Below are 15,230 nucleotides of genomic sequence, written 5' to 3'. Positions count from 1 at the left end.
ATCATTAATATAGACCCAGCTCCCAACACAACGGGCCAAATTTTTTTGAGTTGGGCTTGGCACCTTAGTTTGAGTGAGAGGAACTCTGAATGCTTCACCATACTAAAGCATTTTGGAAAATTCCATGTGGGAATAGTTTGCAGCTGGACCATTCTCTTCCAATAAGACTGTGCATCAGTGCACAAAGCAAGGTCCATAAAACATGCATGGCAGAATCTTGTGTGAATGAACTTGAGTTTACTGCAAAGAGACCTGACCTCAACCCCATTGAAACACCTTTGGGATAAATAAGAACAGACTAGATAAACATGCATAAACACACTGAATACCTTGTGGACAGCCTCTCCTTGAAAAATAAAAATTCCATCAAGAAGATGTAACTAAGTTTTTAAAGCTCTCCTAATATGCAGTTTTTTTTTTGTCACTGTCAGATTCACCATCTTGAGAGAGAGTCCAATATATACATTGCATACTGTCAATAGAAACGTCAAAAATACTTCTGTCCTCAAGCGAAAATAATTAATATGTTGCATATATAACATAGGTGTCAGGTGTCTCCAAAAACAGAGCTAAGATGAAACATTGTTTTGGAGTTCAGACACAAGCAGTGCAACTGTATCATCAGAGAGAGCAGCAGAAGCGGGACGTGGCAGCCAACAGCGATAGATTTGATAAGTGCACTGGGCAGACCGGGTGCTAAAAATCCTGTTCAGTGTGTGTCTTATAGCATGAGGTTGTTCTTACACAATGAAAACATAAGAAAGGGAATAACTTTGCTCGTGAATCTACACCATCCCATAAAAAACAGACTTAACTTCACCAGCATTTTTATTGTATTAGATTTCAACCAAATTCATTTTACAGATAAAAATCTTGTAACAGACAAGGGCAGTGGGGAGCGCAGAGGCTAGTACCAGGGAATATATTTTTATCTGTGCATGGCCACTACTAAGCTAAGCTGAGGTGCACTTCTGAAAAGTGATGAAGAACAGCTTTAGCACATATTTAGCAACTGAAGCTATTTAGAAGATGACATGTTTTGATATTGACTTTAGTCAGAGCTATAAGGCCAAAACCATCTCATAGGATTTAAGCATTTACTGTTTGAGAACAGTAATACTGTTTAGCCTTAGTTCATCGACCTTATGAACTGACTTTGCACACATTATGCAAAGAAAGTAGAGAATTCCCTTCAGATATTAGAAATCCTAAATACGTTCCCGATTGTCTTCGGTAAACAAGGCAATAAAACACTGTTAGCTGTTTTCTTTCAACATATTCATGTGTTTCATTTGTTCTTATCTATTCTAAGTAGTGTTGCACCGATACGATACCAGTATTGGCGGGCTCTGATACTGTCCTAAAATGGTGGTATCGGTTTCGGCGAGCACCGACAAATATGGCAGCGATACCATTTTGAGAGACAAAAATTTCTTCAACTATTGTCATCCATTCCAGGTAGGCCATAAAAAGTTCTACTGGATTCACTTTGTATTAGTTTTTTTCCTGCTTCACGGCAGCTTGACAAAGCCATGATGGCAATTATTTTACACCCAATTAGTACGCAGTTCTTCATATATATACACATCACTTTCAAACGGATGGTATCAGTATGGTATCGGTATGATATCGACCAATACTGCACAGCCAGGTATCGGTTATCTGTATCAGTGCCAAAAAATGGCATCAGCGCAACACTAATTCTAAGTTACTACAGTTAAATTAACCTGTGATACATCTTAAGAAATGAAGCTTAATGCTACTTAAAATGGAAGATGTTTTTTCTTTTCTTTTTTCTGCTCAGTATGCATGGCAGGAGCCGAAGATGCGATGGCCGGCCTCACTATAGTTGTCACCTCCACTGTATTTTCCCTGACATGCAAGGCTGTTCACCTGTGGAAAGAATGTGACACAAAGAGAGGCATCAATTAAAGCTGGGCTATAGGTGTTCTACCCACTGACCAAGTCAGGGAAAAATACCTCAGCTCGCTTAATGAACTGCTCTGTGGCAGTTTTTTCATTTTCCTTATGTCCTCTCCAGGCTCTGAGGGCTGACGCCTGCAGAGCCCTGCCAAAGGAGAAAGTCAGGACCCAAGGTTTAGCCAGAGGACAGTTGTTGATGGCATTGAGGTGGATGGAGGCCTCCTCTTCACTCTGACCTCCAGAGAGGAAACAAATTCCTGCAGGAAATAGAACATCAATTTTTGGCATCTTTTTTTTTTTTTCCCTTGTGAAAGTTGTGATACCTGTAGAGTCTTTTTTGGCACATTTCTGAATGTTATAACTAAATGTATTATAATTATGTGATATGTCTAATGTAAAAGTTCCCACGGATGTGACCTCTCTATTTGAAAAAACAAAAAATCTATTGGAGAAAAGCCACAGGAAGTTCCATTTGCAGTTTGCCATAGGTCATATAAGGAACAGAGCTGGATGGAAGACAGTGTCCTGCTCAGATGAGAACAAACAAACCTGAAAACCATCTGCAGTGCAAAAAACACAGAGGTGGTAGTATCAAGCTGCATGTATGTTTTTCTTTAGTAAAACATTAAAACTACATAGAATCAATGTCAATATGAATAGAACTACATTTATAGACATTTGGGTAGAAAAGTTGTTACAGGCTACAAAATACAAATATGGAAGATGAATACAAATATACACTAATCAAAAGTTTATGTAAAACATTTTATCTTTTATCGTGTATTCCAGAACTATGGACCAATTATTGTATTGATAAATCACATTTAATAAGAATAAATAACAAAGCAGCTTGAAGTTATGATGTTGACTGACCTGGGACGGCTGGGGGGACGGTGCGACGCATGGCGCTGACAGATGCCATCGCCACCTCCTCTGGGCTGTACTTGGTGGGGCAGCTGTGTCCAGGAGTGACCATGTTTGGTTTGAGCAGAGTGCCTTCCAGATAAACATGGTGGTCTGACATGGCCTTGTACACAGCAGCCAGCACCTAAAACACAATGTTTCAACTAGGATTTTTTTTTAGCTAAAGTCTTCAATCATGTCTATTTATCATGTAGGCCTATATTTGGCTATATTTTTGCTTCTCAGGAGCCAGATTCTGTCCTTTTTCATTTAAAGGTATAGAAAACGATATTTTATTTCCAGGTGGATAATCTAAATAAGTGGTCCTCCTAATTGTCAATCATTCTGGTGATATGTTTACGTAAGGCCATCCTACGTGCTCGTCCCGTTAACTAGCTTTTTCTGCGCATGCACATTTTCAGGGCTATATGTGTGGTGAGCTACAGTTTCAGCTCACCTTTCTCACCACTGTTTTCAAAAATGGTCAAGGGTCATAGGAGAAAAGGTGTCTACGAAGTGTACGAGAAGAAAAGAAAGGCCTCAGAAGAGGCGGATTTATCCTGGAATGCTTCGTGCGGAGAGCTCGCCTCAAAAAGCATTATGAGATTTGCTGTCACAGCGGCCCGCTGTAGAGTAGCGACAGCGGAGACTAATAACAAAGATGGAGCAGCAGTGATCAGTTGTCTGAACTCTAAGTTTACCGAGTTTGCTATAAATTTCGGTATACAGCCCCCACTCTATGTAGTGATTGAGGTATTAGGGCAGATGTTCGGACACAGTAAGCTTGTAAGAGCGATGCAAACAGCAACTTTTAAACAGAGCGTGCACGAGGAGAATTGGGATCATGCATGCTCTCGCACACGTTTGATAGGCGTTTACTCTCGGGAGCAGGTACAGGGTTGTGCATGTGCATTTTTTCTAAAGTGGAGAGGGCGGGCCTTTTAAAAAATCACAAAAATGCTCCACAACACCTTTAAGCTGGTCTTAAGATTTTCTAAATTTCAAAGCTTCTTTTAAAATTGTTATTTTTTTAAACTCTAATGACTAAAAAAAATGCATCTTTGTTATTTTCTATATGTTTAGTTGATTATTTGAGCAATATCAATATCAAAGAGGGGAGACTGAGTTAGCATCATGGAGTGGAGTCATTCAAACAATCACCTAAAAAATCTGGTAACTACTGGATAGTTAGATTCTCAGCTTCTTCTTCAGCTCTTAGCTTGTATGTTTTACACCTTCATTAGAGCCACAACTTTCAGATGTTTCTATATGCTGTAAATAGTATATTTCGAATAGCAGCACACCTTCTCTGTGACGTACTGGCAGCGTTTCAGGTCATGGTCACCATCAGGTAGGATCTCTGGCTCAATTACAGGCACAATGCCATTCTGCCCAAGATAGTGAGGATAATTAACACACATATATTATCCCATAAAAGATGTTCAGACCACTGATCCCTCTCACCTGCTGGCAGATGCTTGAGTAACGTGCAAGAATATTAGCATTTTCTGTGATTGCTAGTTTGGATGGGTTAGAGTCACTGATTTTAAGCACACAGCGCCACTTTGCAAAGACTGCTCCGTCCTTTTTATACTGGGCACAGCGCTCTGCCAAGCCGTCCAGGCCTGTGGAAAAAGCACATAAGCTGCTATGATTGCCATTCTTTTAAAGAAGAGATGTTCTCCATAGATGAGGTTTGTCTTACCTTGTGTGGTGGTTTCTCCACATGTTCCTGCCAGGGGGACAACACCTTTATCAACCTGATAGAAGGAGAAACGTGAATTAATTCTGACCTGTCTCAGACTGCATGTTCAGTAGTGAGCTGACTGACCTTGACCCCAACCAGGATTCCCCTGTCCCTGATCATTTTTACAAAGGAAACACTATTATCAGAGTGCTGGTACAGGGTCTCATGGAAGAAGATAACCCCTCCAATGCAGCTGTTGATGCGATCATCTGCACTAAAGAGGATTTGACGAAACTGTCTGCGATTTTCCTCCGTATTCTCCACCCCAACCTGGGCCAGCCGCTTAGCCATGCTGCCTGCAGATAAAATGTTTACATTCACATGTACATTTTCTTCTAGTAATATCTCCAAGGAGGTCAAGCAGAACAGTTTTGATTAGAAAATCTCTCTTTTTTTTTTTTTTTACATGCATATGCAGGAAGGAAGCCATAGTGCTACAGACCAACAGACTCATCTGCAGCCAGGATGCCCTTCCCTGGAGAAACTATGCGTAGAGCTGTCTCATGGAGCTCCCTCTTCTGAGCCTCGGAGAGTGTTGGGAACTGGTGCGTCATCCTTGGATTGTCTGTCAGGGAAGGTTTGGTGGGGGAGCTTAACTTATGATGATTCTGTTTCTGCAGGTGAAAAAGGGCTGCAGCAAAGGCAAAGAACAGTTGCTTATTTAATACCAAAAACATTCATTTTTCACCTGGGTTTTTTATGAGCTTCATCCTTAATGTATAATGTCTCTTTTTTTAACTATTAGTTCAGATCTGCATGTGCAAAACTTTTATGCTTCTCTATCAGTTATTAAAAGTATAATACATCATAATTCTCTATTAGTACTATGACCAGATAATATGGATGTTGATTATTCCGTTTGTTTGTTTTTTCTTCTAAAATGGTTTAGTTTCCACAACTGTTTGAAAAACATATCTCCCTGAGAAAGAGTGCAAACCGTGCCATAATAAAAGCATACAAGAAAAGCTAAACAAAATGTATTTTTAATTGTATGAATCTAGTTTTATTCATGATGAATTTTGTATTTAATTAATTCTTTAGAATAGTAAACTCTAATCCTTACTGTAAACCAGGGAGTATTTTGCTGACTATAAATCCTCTGAATTATCAACCATAAACACAAGCAATTGTTAGAATATTATTATCAATTACTGACAAGTGTTTAAAACATCAACTTTTTTTGGAAAATCTTTATCAAAACAAATGTGTCAATCTTTTTTTTTTTTTTTCATCAGTAAATATCTGGAATATTTTAATTTTGTCTTTCACTCGATTATAAAGCAGGCTCACCTTCATCCTGTGCTATATTTCTTCATTAGTTGAAACCAAGGAACACATCAAATGTTAATATCAAATATAAATACATTATTAAAAAGTAAAGTGTGGTCCTCTATAACAGTAAATGTGTAAAAGCAATTTATATTTTCTTTACTTATTTTTCTTTTTCAAAATACAAAAATGGAAAAATAGTTTTGATAGTTAAATTTTTCTTAGATTATTCTAGACTTTAAAGCCTTAATTAAAAAAAAATGCAAAAGATTTATAAAAGAAATATCGGAGATAATTAAAGCTTTAAAGGAAGGTTTGGGAATTTTAACCGTGCATAAAAAAAAATAAAAAAAACAAAGCAAAAAATTTTAGATAAAATGCAGGTAAAATAATAACGTATCAAAAGATGGACATAATAAAACATCTTACCTGATCTGATGATTTGATGAGCAGTGATAGAGTCTCTCTGTCAGCTCCAGTTTGTATGCAACTCAAACTGTGTCACAAAGCTGCCACCCCTGGGCGGGGTTTATACACCCATCTCTGTCCTACATAAAGCAAGGTAGAAATTTTGATGAATCATTATACTATTTAGATTTTGCAACATTTACAGATCCACTTCTGGCTGTTTGTTCTTCTAATGTCTGTGTTGCACAGTATTAATTTTTCTTCTTTATGAATTGCAAAAATACTTTTTCCAAAGGGCATCAGTAAAGTTACCTTGATCCTTTTTATACAGCTTAGATCATTTCTTTCTAAGGGATGTTACAAAACCAAATAAATCAAAAACTCATCAGCAGATTTAAATGAAAGTAATCTTAATACAAGGTCCTGTAACTTTACTTATGTTTCTGAATCAGAAGCTGTCTGGATTCAGGCTACTTTGCAAACCTACGTCATATTCTGCCAGATTCTTTGTCCCTATTGCAGTTTTAATTTTAGCCTTTCCCCTCTCTCCTGGGGTGTTTTATTTTTGTCTTAATTAGTAAAAAAGTGCCCAAAGGAAAGCTTCTGGTCTCCTGATAATTTTGTACTGAAACCCTCAAAGTCTCAGGAGTCATACATCCTCTAGCTTTGATTTTAAGTTTCCAACTATTCAGAATGAGACTGATTCTGAAAACAGAAATAGGAAATTATGCTTAAAACCAGGTTTTGGTGACTCATACTAAATTTGTTAATGTAGCTTTAATCGATGAAAAAGAAAACCAGTTTCAGTTTTAAGAGTGGATTTTTCATCCCCAGTGAAAGTTCTTCAGCGGCACAAATACATGTATCCCTGCTACCAGAACTCCCCCTTTCAATAAAACATCCTCACTGCTTTTATAAATAATACAACAAAAAAGAAATCTGTGGACCAACCAAAGTTCTGGATGCTTTCTTTTTTTCTACAGGATTCAATTGTGCCAAATTTGGACCAAACGTTGCAAACTGGATTATTTCAATTTTATGACTTTTTGACCATATAAAACCGAACATCTATATTTAGATTTACGTTTCTGTGGAGTGTTACGGACAAAATGAGCCTATTTTTGCCATCGTCGGTTGTGTTTCGGATCGCCAGAACAGAAAAACAAAGTAGGATCTGAAAATTAGGAATTCTATGTTGATGACAAATTATTAGGCCCGAGCAGCGTTTCTGTATCGTTTATTATTAGTTAATGGCTTTTGTAGAGTATAGTTGGCTTACATTTGAGTTGATGTTCATTTTCATTTGCATTGCCTGATTCTAAAGAGGTATAATATGCTAGGTTTTAGTTTAATATTAGGGTGATATTTGATTGGGAAAAAAGTGACAACAAACCATAGCAATATCCGGCAGTAGATGTTAGGGTTAAAAGCTGGAGTTTTTCTTTAATGTCTCAGAGATCTAGTGCCCTGAGATTGAAATGTTTATTTACTTACTTTTGATAATAACACTGCTTCTATTTTGTGCTCAGTTAAGTTAGGAGAGTTCTTGCAGCCCCCGGGTGAGAAGAATCTCCTGTCTTTTCAGGGGGACTCCTCTCTTCTCTATTTTGGGTCAGTGTGCCTGTGAAAGCAGATGTGGGTCACTGGACTGTGTTCCACCCACAGGGCCAAAACACAGACTTGGTGGACCTGTCTAAGACAAGGGCCTGAGAGGGAATTCAATGTCAGGGAGGAACCGACATTCTTCCATTTAGCAGACGTGGCTCCTTCAAGTGCAGCAATTATACATGGCCGGCTCCTTGGGGACTGCTGGTTTTTTTTCTTCATGTTAGCTAATTAAATAGGTTTAATAATGATACTTTATCTGGTGCTCAATTTTCCCATCTAATTATGGACGTCCTAAATGGGCTTTGGAGAGATCTTTAAATAGGTCGGGCAGAGGCTGAAAGTTGGCCAGCAAACATCCAGCGAACCACAGTCCTTATGCCGTCATGATGAAACATCGCTGAGAAACTGGCTTGAAATGCACATTTGATACAACGATGTAAGTTAAAAACACTCCGAAAAAATTCAGAACAACCATCCTTTGACATGTAAAGACAGGTCATTATGAACAAATGGAAAAAACAAACATAAATAGTGGTGAACCCCAACCCGCCAAAGCTACTTCAGGAATGCTTCAGCAGCCCATCCAGGAGGTTATAAATGAACCCAGAATGGTGTCCAAAGAACAGCAGCCATTATTTTTCCTCAGCTAAGGTTCATGATTTAAGAATAAAAGATGGGGTTAAAATGGAAGACTGCTGGTATTAAATCATAAAAAACAAGGAAAGAAAAAGGAAACAAAAGACAAGTCACATTTAACAAAAACAAAAAAAAATGAAAGCAGTGGGAAAAAAATACTCTGGACTTTTTGGTAGCTACAGTATATGCCCTGTTATACTGTACAGAACCTGACCAAACACAGCATTATATCAGAAAATACCATCGTGCCTGCTGCAGTCATGGGTACAGTGTTTTGGGGCTTTTAATGTCATCAGGACCTGGATTACTATCTGTAAGAGATTGTAAGAGATGTCGGACCTTTAGCTCAAACAAATATGAAGAAGATCAATGAACCTAAAGCACAGCGGCACCTCCACCTGCAGACAGCTGAACATTAAAGCTGCTAAGTTATTTCTGTAGGAACAGAAGAAAGTCCATCTGCTGCATTTCAAAAAGGAGAAGAGTGCAAATTGTTCTTAAACTGTTTATAAGTAAAGAAGTACCTTTATAGATGAAAATGCAGCATAAAAATAAAACGTCCAAATAACAAATCAAACAATTTATAAATTTCACATTCTCTCTTATCTCTGGGCACGTAATCTTTTGGATGCATTGTCTGTTTTTAATGGGAATTTCTTCTGACAGCTGCTGTTTAAATGGTTCTTATCACGTCTCAGTATCCTTCATAGTCACACCAGCACATCTGCATCCTTACCTACATTTATGAAGCTTCTCTGAGGATTTCCTCCTCAGAACCTGGTAGTTCTGATCATTATTCTATCTTTGGTCAAATATATCTGCTTTTCCTCACATCTAACAGATGTAAATAACAGACTTCAATGTGCTCCATTTGTTTTCAGCTGGATCACATGTAGCATTGTGCATTACCTAGGATACTTTGTTTAGTTTGGAAGTGTAGAGCTCCTCTTTGCTTTTTGCAGGGAACAGCAGTCCAGAAAATCTGAAAAGGTTCTCACGACCAGCAGAGGCAGGCAGACTCTCAGTTTTATCCTTTATTCAAGATAACTTCCTGTCTAAAAGTTTTAAATATCTGAACCATTATGAATTGTTATAGCAAGTTCTATATACAATTAATATTATCTTTGTTTATTATTAAGCTATTATTTAGCACATGGATACTTTCAATTTTTTGAATCCCTCATGAAATGATTTGATGTGCATCTGGTCACTGCTAATGAGGCTATTAAGTGCAGTAACCATATTTAAAAAAAAACAAACAAAAACAAACAATGAGCATGATTTGCATCCCCATCCCTGCATCCCAGGACAGGATGATGCAGATGAACATGATGCCAAACTGTGTTTTATTTTATTTACGTTGTTTTTAAAATGCAAATTACTCTCAAAAATCTTATCTTTATGCCAAAACATATTTAATGTTTGGAAATCCAATTTGAAATGAATGTTTGAGAAACAAATGTACTCCCATAGTTTGTGGACCCACCTTGGCCTCATTTCACTGATGAAATAATTAATATAAGGTTGAAATGCAATGAAAACAACTTGTTTATCTGTAAAAATAAACACTTTATTCAAAGAGTTTTATGGTTCCACTCCTGCTCTGCTGTTAAACCCACATCCTCCCTGGAGGTTAAGGTAGAAGATGGTTCAGTGAGAGTTGAAGGACAGATTAAGATGTTCTCAAGGTCAAAGTTGTCAAACGAGTCCACCGTGGATCCTCTGCTCGATTTGGCCCTCCAATCAGGGTGATTTCTGAGTTCTAGCAGGAATTTCACTGGCATTTTCTGTAGGAGGGTCGAGTCGAACGATATTCCTCTGAAGACGGTCTGCATCTTGAAATGTTGCAGATTACAAAGGACTCTTTCATATAAGCTGAAGCAGTAAGGAGAGCAGTATGTGTGAACTTTTGAGCAACCTTAGGATGTAATGGGAGCTAAATGAGCTCACAGAGCAGCAGGATCAGATCAGAGCTCAGAGACTTTGGTGGAACATAAGGACAATCTATGACCTCCTTCAAAATGTTGATGTGGTTTGACTCTGCAGCCACGGGAAATTGCAAAAAGAGAAACAAAGATGTGGGAAACACCAGCATAAGCATGTATTGTGAGTAAATCTGAAAACTATTACCTTGCCAGCACCTTGGGAAAACAAAATCCCAAGAGACCACCAGTCTGCAGCATGGCTGTAAGGATTCCTGCTTAAAACTTCAGGAGCTGTTTGAAAAACACAACATAAAGAAAGATAAATGGAAAAATGACAACAATAAAAAAAAGTCAACATTTTCTTGTGAATCATTAAAGTAAAGCAAACAAAAATAATGACAACAGATTCCTCCTAGATCCTCTTTGGGTTTCATGTCAGGCGAGTTTATTGGCTAATGAAGCATAGAAGGCTGCGTGAAAACTCTCAATGGTAATAATGGCTGCACATTTATGCAGAATTTGCAGCTTAGCAGAGTGAGCAGAGCCACATGCAGCGTAAGTTAAGTGTAACATCACTGTCAAAAACCAGCTTTTTGCATCTTTCACAGTGTGGGTCAAATAAAGTTTGTTTGAAAAAGGAACCAGCCTAAAACCATCCAAAAACTGCTTCCTTGATTTTCAAGGGAAATTACAACTTCTCTATCCTCTGAAGAAAAAACTTTATACCACAGAGCTTCTGTCCACTCTATGGGACAGAGTGACTTGAAAGAAACAGAGTGTTTCATTGGAGCAAAATGTAGGATTCATCTCTGCCGTTTTGCTTGTTGACCAAAGCTCAGTCCAATCTGTGTCAAACTTCCCAAAATGATTAATGGATTGGGTTTGGCATTTCATTCAATCCCTGTTGGACCACTTTTCTCCAACAATTTTACCATCCAATGATATTTGACTATGATTGGTTGCAGCACTAACGACCAGCAGTTTTAGCAATGATGTGTTGCTTTGTGCCTTACCTCTTCTGTGGAAGCTGAAAGGCATTAACCATCAGCTGACCTCTCTCAGCAACCTAACCTTGATTAGGATGTAACACCACAAGTGTTATTTCAATTAACGCTGCAACCAAAGATTATTTTGCAAATCGATTAATCTGTCAATTATCTTTTTGATTAATCAATTAATAATTGGATATCCAAAGAACGCTTTTTGATAATTTAAACAAAAACTTTCCAATTTGAGTAGTGCTGGAGAGAGCATATTGACAGACGAAAACAATTTATATCTTAAATGCAAAATGTTTACTTTTTTTTTTTTTTTTTACAATTTTGTATGATTGCTGCTGAATCGGGTTTTTCTCTGTCAGCTAATCTATGTAAAATATAAGTTGGAGTTTCTGAAATCAGTGACCAAAAATAACTCCCTTTTTTTAATAACATTTATTTGTTGAACAATAATATTTAATAATAAAGTAAAAAAGTAAAATTAAGATATACATATTTTTATTTATATATTTATTTATTTTTAACTAGGGTAACTAAATCCAAAGGAGCAAAATCTGAGATGTAGCTCTAATAATGAGGAGGGGGGGATTTCATTTAGTCAAGATTGAAGCAGAACAATTCAATTGAGTGTGAATTTTCTCTTAAGAGGCTTGGATTGCTTCACAACTCAAGCGGTGCAAGAGGCCAAAATCAGATAGTCTTAGGTGACCTGAATCAAGAAATAACACAGCAAATTTTTATCAGGATTTTTAAGCGAATATCTGCAGTAATCTTTCATTTCATGGTCAGCAAAGTGAACTATTTATCTGTACATTTCTGCAGAGCATTTTGCTGTTGTTTCATTAAACCAAATGTTTTTTTCTTTATATCGCTGCTCTGCACGGTAGGTGGCAAGTGCCAAACAATACTAAATTTACCAGTGACACTTTTACAAGTCTATGGTAAATGTAATATTGTTTTGCACTTCCCAGCCACCATAGTTCTGTGATCATGGTTTGTTTAAAGCAATAAAAAGACTCCTTACCTTGATTGCTCAACAGTATATTTTTAATCTAACAAACTAAAAAAAAGGTTGCATATAAGCTGAATTATACCGAAGAATACACATAATTAAAATGTCTAAATTGCAGACATGAAATGACACCTTTATGTCACTATAATTCCCAGGTGATGTAGGAATCCTAGAAAAGAGAAACAAATCCAGATGTCTGTAAGCTTTCAACTGTACATGAAAAATAGATTTCAATTGCTAAACATGTACACACACCCAGGGTGCTGCCTGGCTCTGCAGCAACGAGTCGAACCTCGTCCTCATCAGTAACCTCCCCGTGAACAAGCCTGAACACTGCAGGGTATAACACACACACTTATTAGGTCTCCACTGATGAGTTCAACCAGGTCAGAACAGGCTGGTGTATTAACAGGTGAAATTAGAAAATGGCAAAGGAAACCGTTGAAAATGAGCTTGTTTCCCCCCAATGCCCCAAAGGTCAAAACATGGTCATGAACGTACAACGCCCTACCTGCACACACTTTTTTTAAATCATACATTCCAGAGTCAAAACCTTCTATAAATAGGTTTACTTTCAGTGTCTAGAGTCTGAAACAATAATGCTTTGCTAAATAGGTCAATATGTCACATCTAGTGGAGAGTCTGAATAATAGATTTTTTTGTTTAATTGAAGAGCTTATCACAGTTCATTCTGAAACATAAATCTGATTTGATCTAATCCACCTTTAACATGTTGTCCTCTAGTGAGAAGCTGTATTTATCTCAATCTACCATGCAATTACCTGATTGGGTTCCCTGTCACTGCTGAAGAAAGGAGCAGCCACCTTCAAATGGTGGCTTTTGGTTTTCCACCACATCAGACTGACCAGAGCATCTCCTCCCATGTTTGTTTCCCCCCTTTAAAAGGCTTTTTTTTAAAACTGCAAACACAATTTCTCACGGATGTCTCGGGAAAAAATTGCTTTCTTCTTTATTTTCTCTGCACAGCTCAAAGTTTTCCTATTTACAGACACTTTCATCTAAGCTGTGGATCCATAAAGCTCCTCTTGGCCTCTTCATACAGAAGCTGTACTGATATTAGGAGGAAACTGCTCCTAGATGGACTCTAAAACTCTAAAAGAAGTAGATGCTGGGTCTTTATTTTATGACCTTAGATTTTAGTACTTAAAAAAAATCTATTCCATCCAGAACCTTTGTTAGATCGGGGAATACTTCCTAAGAAAGGAAAGCTAAGGTTTGGAGTTGAAAGGAAACTTTCTGGATTAACTCTCTGATTAAGTGAAGCTGCGTCTTCCAGCAGTGCTACAGGCTGTGGATAAATGGAAGCTGCATCTGCAATGCAACAGAAGACAAAAATGGACTTATGGTAAATATACAGTTACAGCAGCAAGCTGAAAAATGTGACTTTATACACTGAAAGCACAAGTAGTGTTTGGTTTTATTTTGTCCTTTACAATGAAAGAGATAGATAGTAAATCAAAGTAGGTATATATTGAATAATCATACAAATAACATATAATAAATCTTCCAGTTTTATATGTATAGGATGCTTTTCACTTTTTTGCAAAATGGGAAATTCTTGTCCTGCATTATGATTTCTTCTTTTAATTGCTCCACTAATTCATTGTTTAAGATCTTTGACTTTGATAGAACTTATAAAACAAAAAATCAGTTATTTGAAGCAAAATAGTAAAAAATAAAAAAATAAATAAAAGGTTAGATTTTGATTAATTAAACAGCAATGCAACTAAAACCTCCATCATGGTTTTATGGCATCTCAGAGCTGCATTTGATACAGATGAATAAAAAAAATGGAAGTGATTCTGTGGTAGTCCCCTTTAAATAAAATTTGACTACTGTAAGTGGGACCTCTTTGCATCTGTTGACTTTCGCTCAGCTAAACTTATAATCTCTTGATGGACAACCATGATCTTCAGGATGGATCCAATGTATGCAGAAAAGTTCTCTTACTCCAAATTCAAATTGGCACATGAAAATAGTCTGAGAGAAATTGATGGTGTGGAAACTCTGGCAGGAAGAGAGAGATGAGGGGGGTTGTCTTACTCAGACATCTCTCCTTTGTAACCCAGGAGAAACAGGTCTGCAGGGACATCCATTTGGTTCATTCTCACAGACAATAACTGAATATCAAGTTTTATATCCCTGTGGATAAACCTTAGGCCTGCTTTTTTTAAACAGAATTGCTTACATTCAGCAAGCTTTAAGTGGTTTCTGTCATAAACGGCCTGATGCAAGCAAGCCTGTATTCAGTTGAATTAGTGCCATATTTTGACTAGGCCATTAGAGCCTTTATTTTTTTCCTTTCAGAGATTGATTTGATGGCTGGCTTTAGATTCAATTCAATAATACTTTAATAATCCCAGAGGGGATTCCAATGGCAAATTCAGCTAGCAGTTCACATCTAGGTCCCCTTCTCATTTTGTTAATACCTTTAAATGGGACATGTCTTGCTGTTAGATGGCGAGGGTGTTTTTTTATTCCCTCATGAGTAAAAAATGGTTTTGACAGTTTTAAGTCACATTAAAATGGGTTGGTTTAAACATATTTTTTTTTCCCCAGGATCCAACCAAAAAGAAAAGCTAAACACCTTTAAGCAAGTAAATATGGTTTTGGAACATTTTAGGTTCAATAATCGACAGCTTATCCAAAGATGATGAAAGCTAAAGCAGTTTATCCTACAAACCCACAATCATCAGAAGGTCACCAACAACTTCTATCATCTCTATCGGTGCAAGTTTGTGGAGTAAAAAAACATAACATATTTTACTCCAAAATAAGAC

The 15,230-nt window shown here is 37.3% G+C and overlaps 1 protein-coding gene across 1 annotated transcript; it reads right to left on the bottom strand.

The window, feature by feature from the left end:
- Positions 1 to 810: 810 nt before the first annotated feature.
- On the bottom strand, positions 811 to 6,356 carry aldoca (aldolase C, fructose-bisphosphate, a). The gene is made up of 9 exons (XM_038303315.1): positions 6,272 to 6,356; positions 5,016 to 5,204; positions 4,658 to 4,869; positions 4,532 to 4,586; positions 4,291 to 4,451; positions 4,131 to 4,214; positions 2,797 to 2,971; positions 1,981 to 2,180; positions 811 to 1,893 (listed from the first exon to the last, which is right to left on the bottom strand). The coding sequence occupies exons 2-9, from the start codon at positions 5,125 to 5,127 to the stop codon at positions 1,801 to 1,803; spliced, it is 1,092 nt and encodes a 363-aa protein (XP_038159243.1). The 5' UTR covers positions 5,128 to 5,204; positions 6,272 to 6,356; the 3' UTR covers positions 811 to 1,800.
- Between the last annotated feature and the right edge of the window lie 8,874 nt (positions 6,357 to 15,230).

This window comes from Cyprinodon tularosa, unplaced genomic scaffold, assembly GCF_016077235.1.
Source record: "Cyprinodon tularosa strain WSP-4 unplaced genomic scaffold, ASM1607723v1 ctg51, whole genome shotgun sequence".
Classification (NCBI taxonomy): Eukaryota; Metazoa; Chordata; class Actinopteri; order Cyprinodontiformes; family Cyprinodontidae; genus Cyprinodon; species Cyprinodon tularosa.
Note: the sequence above shows the minus strand (reverse complement) of the source record. Positions and strands in the feature narration are given on the sequence as shown.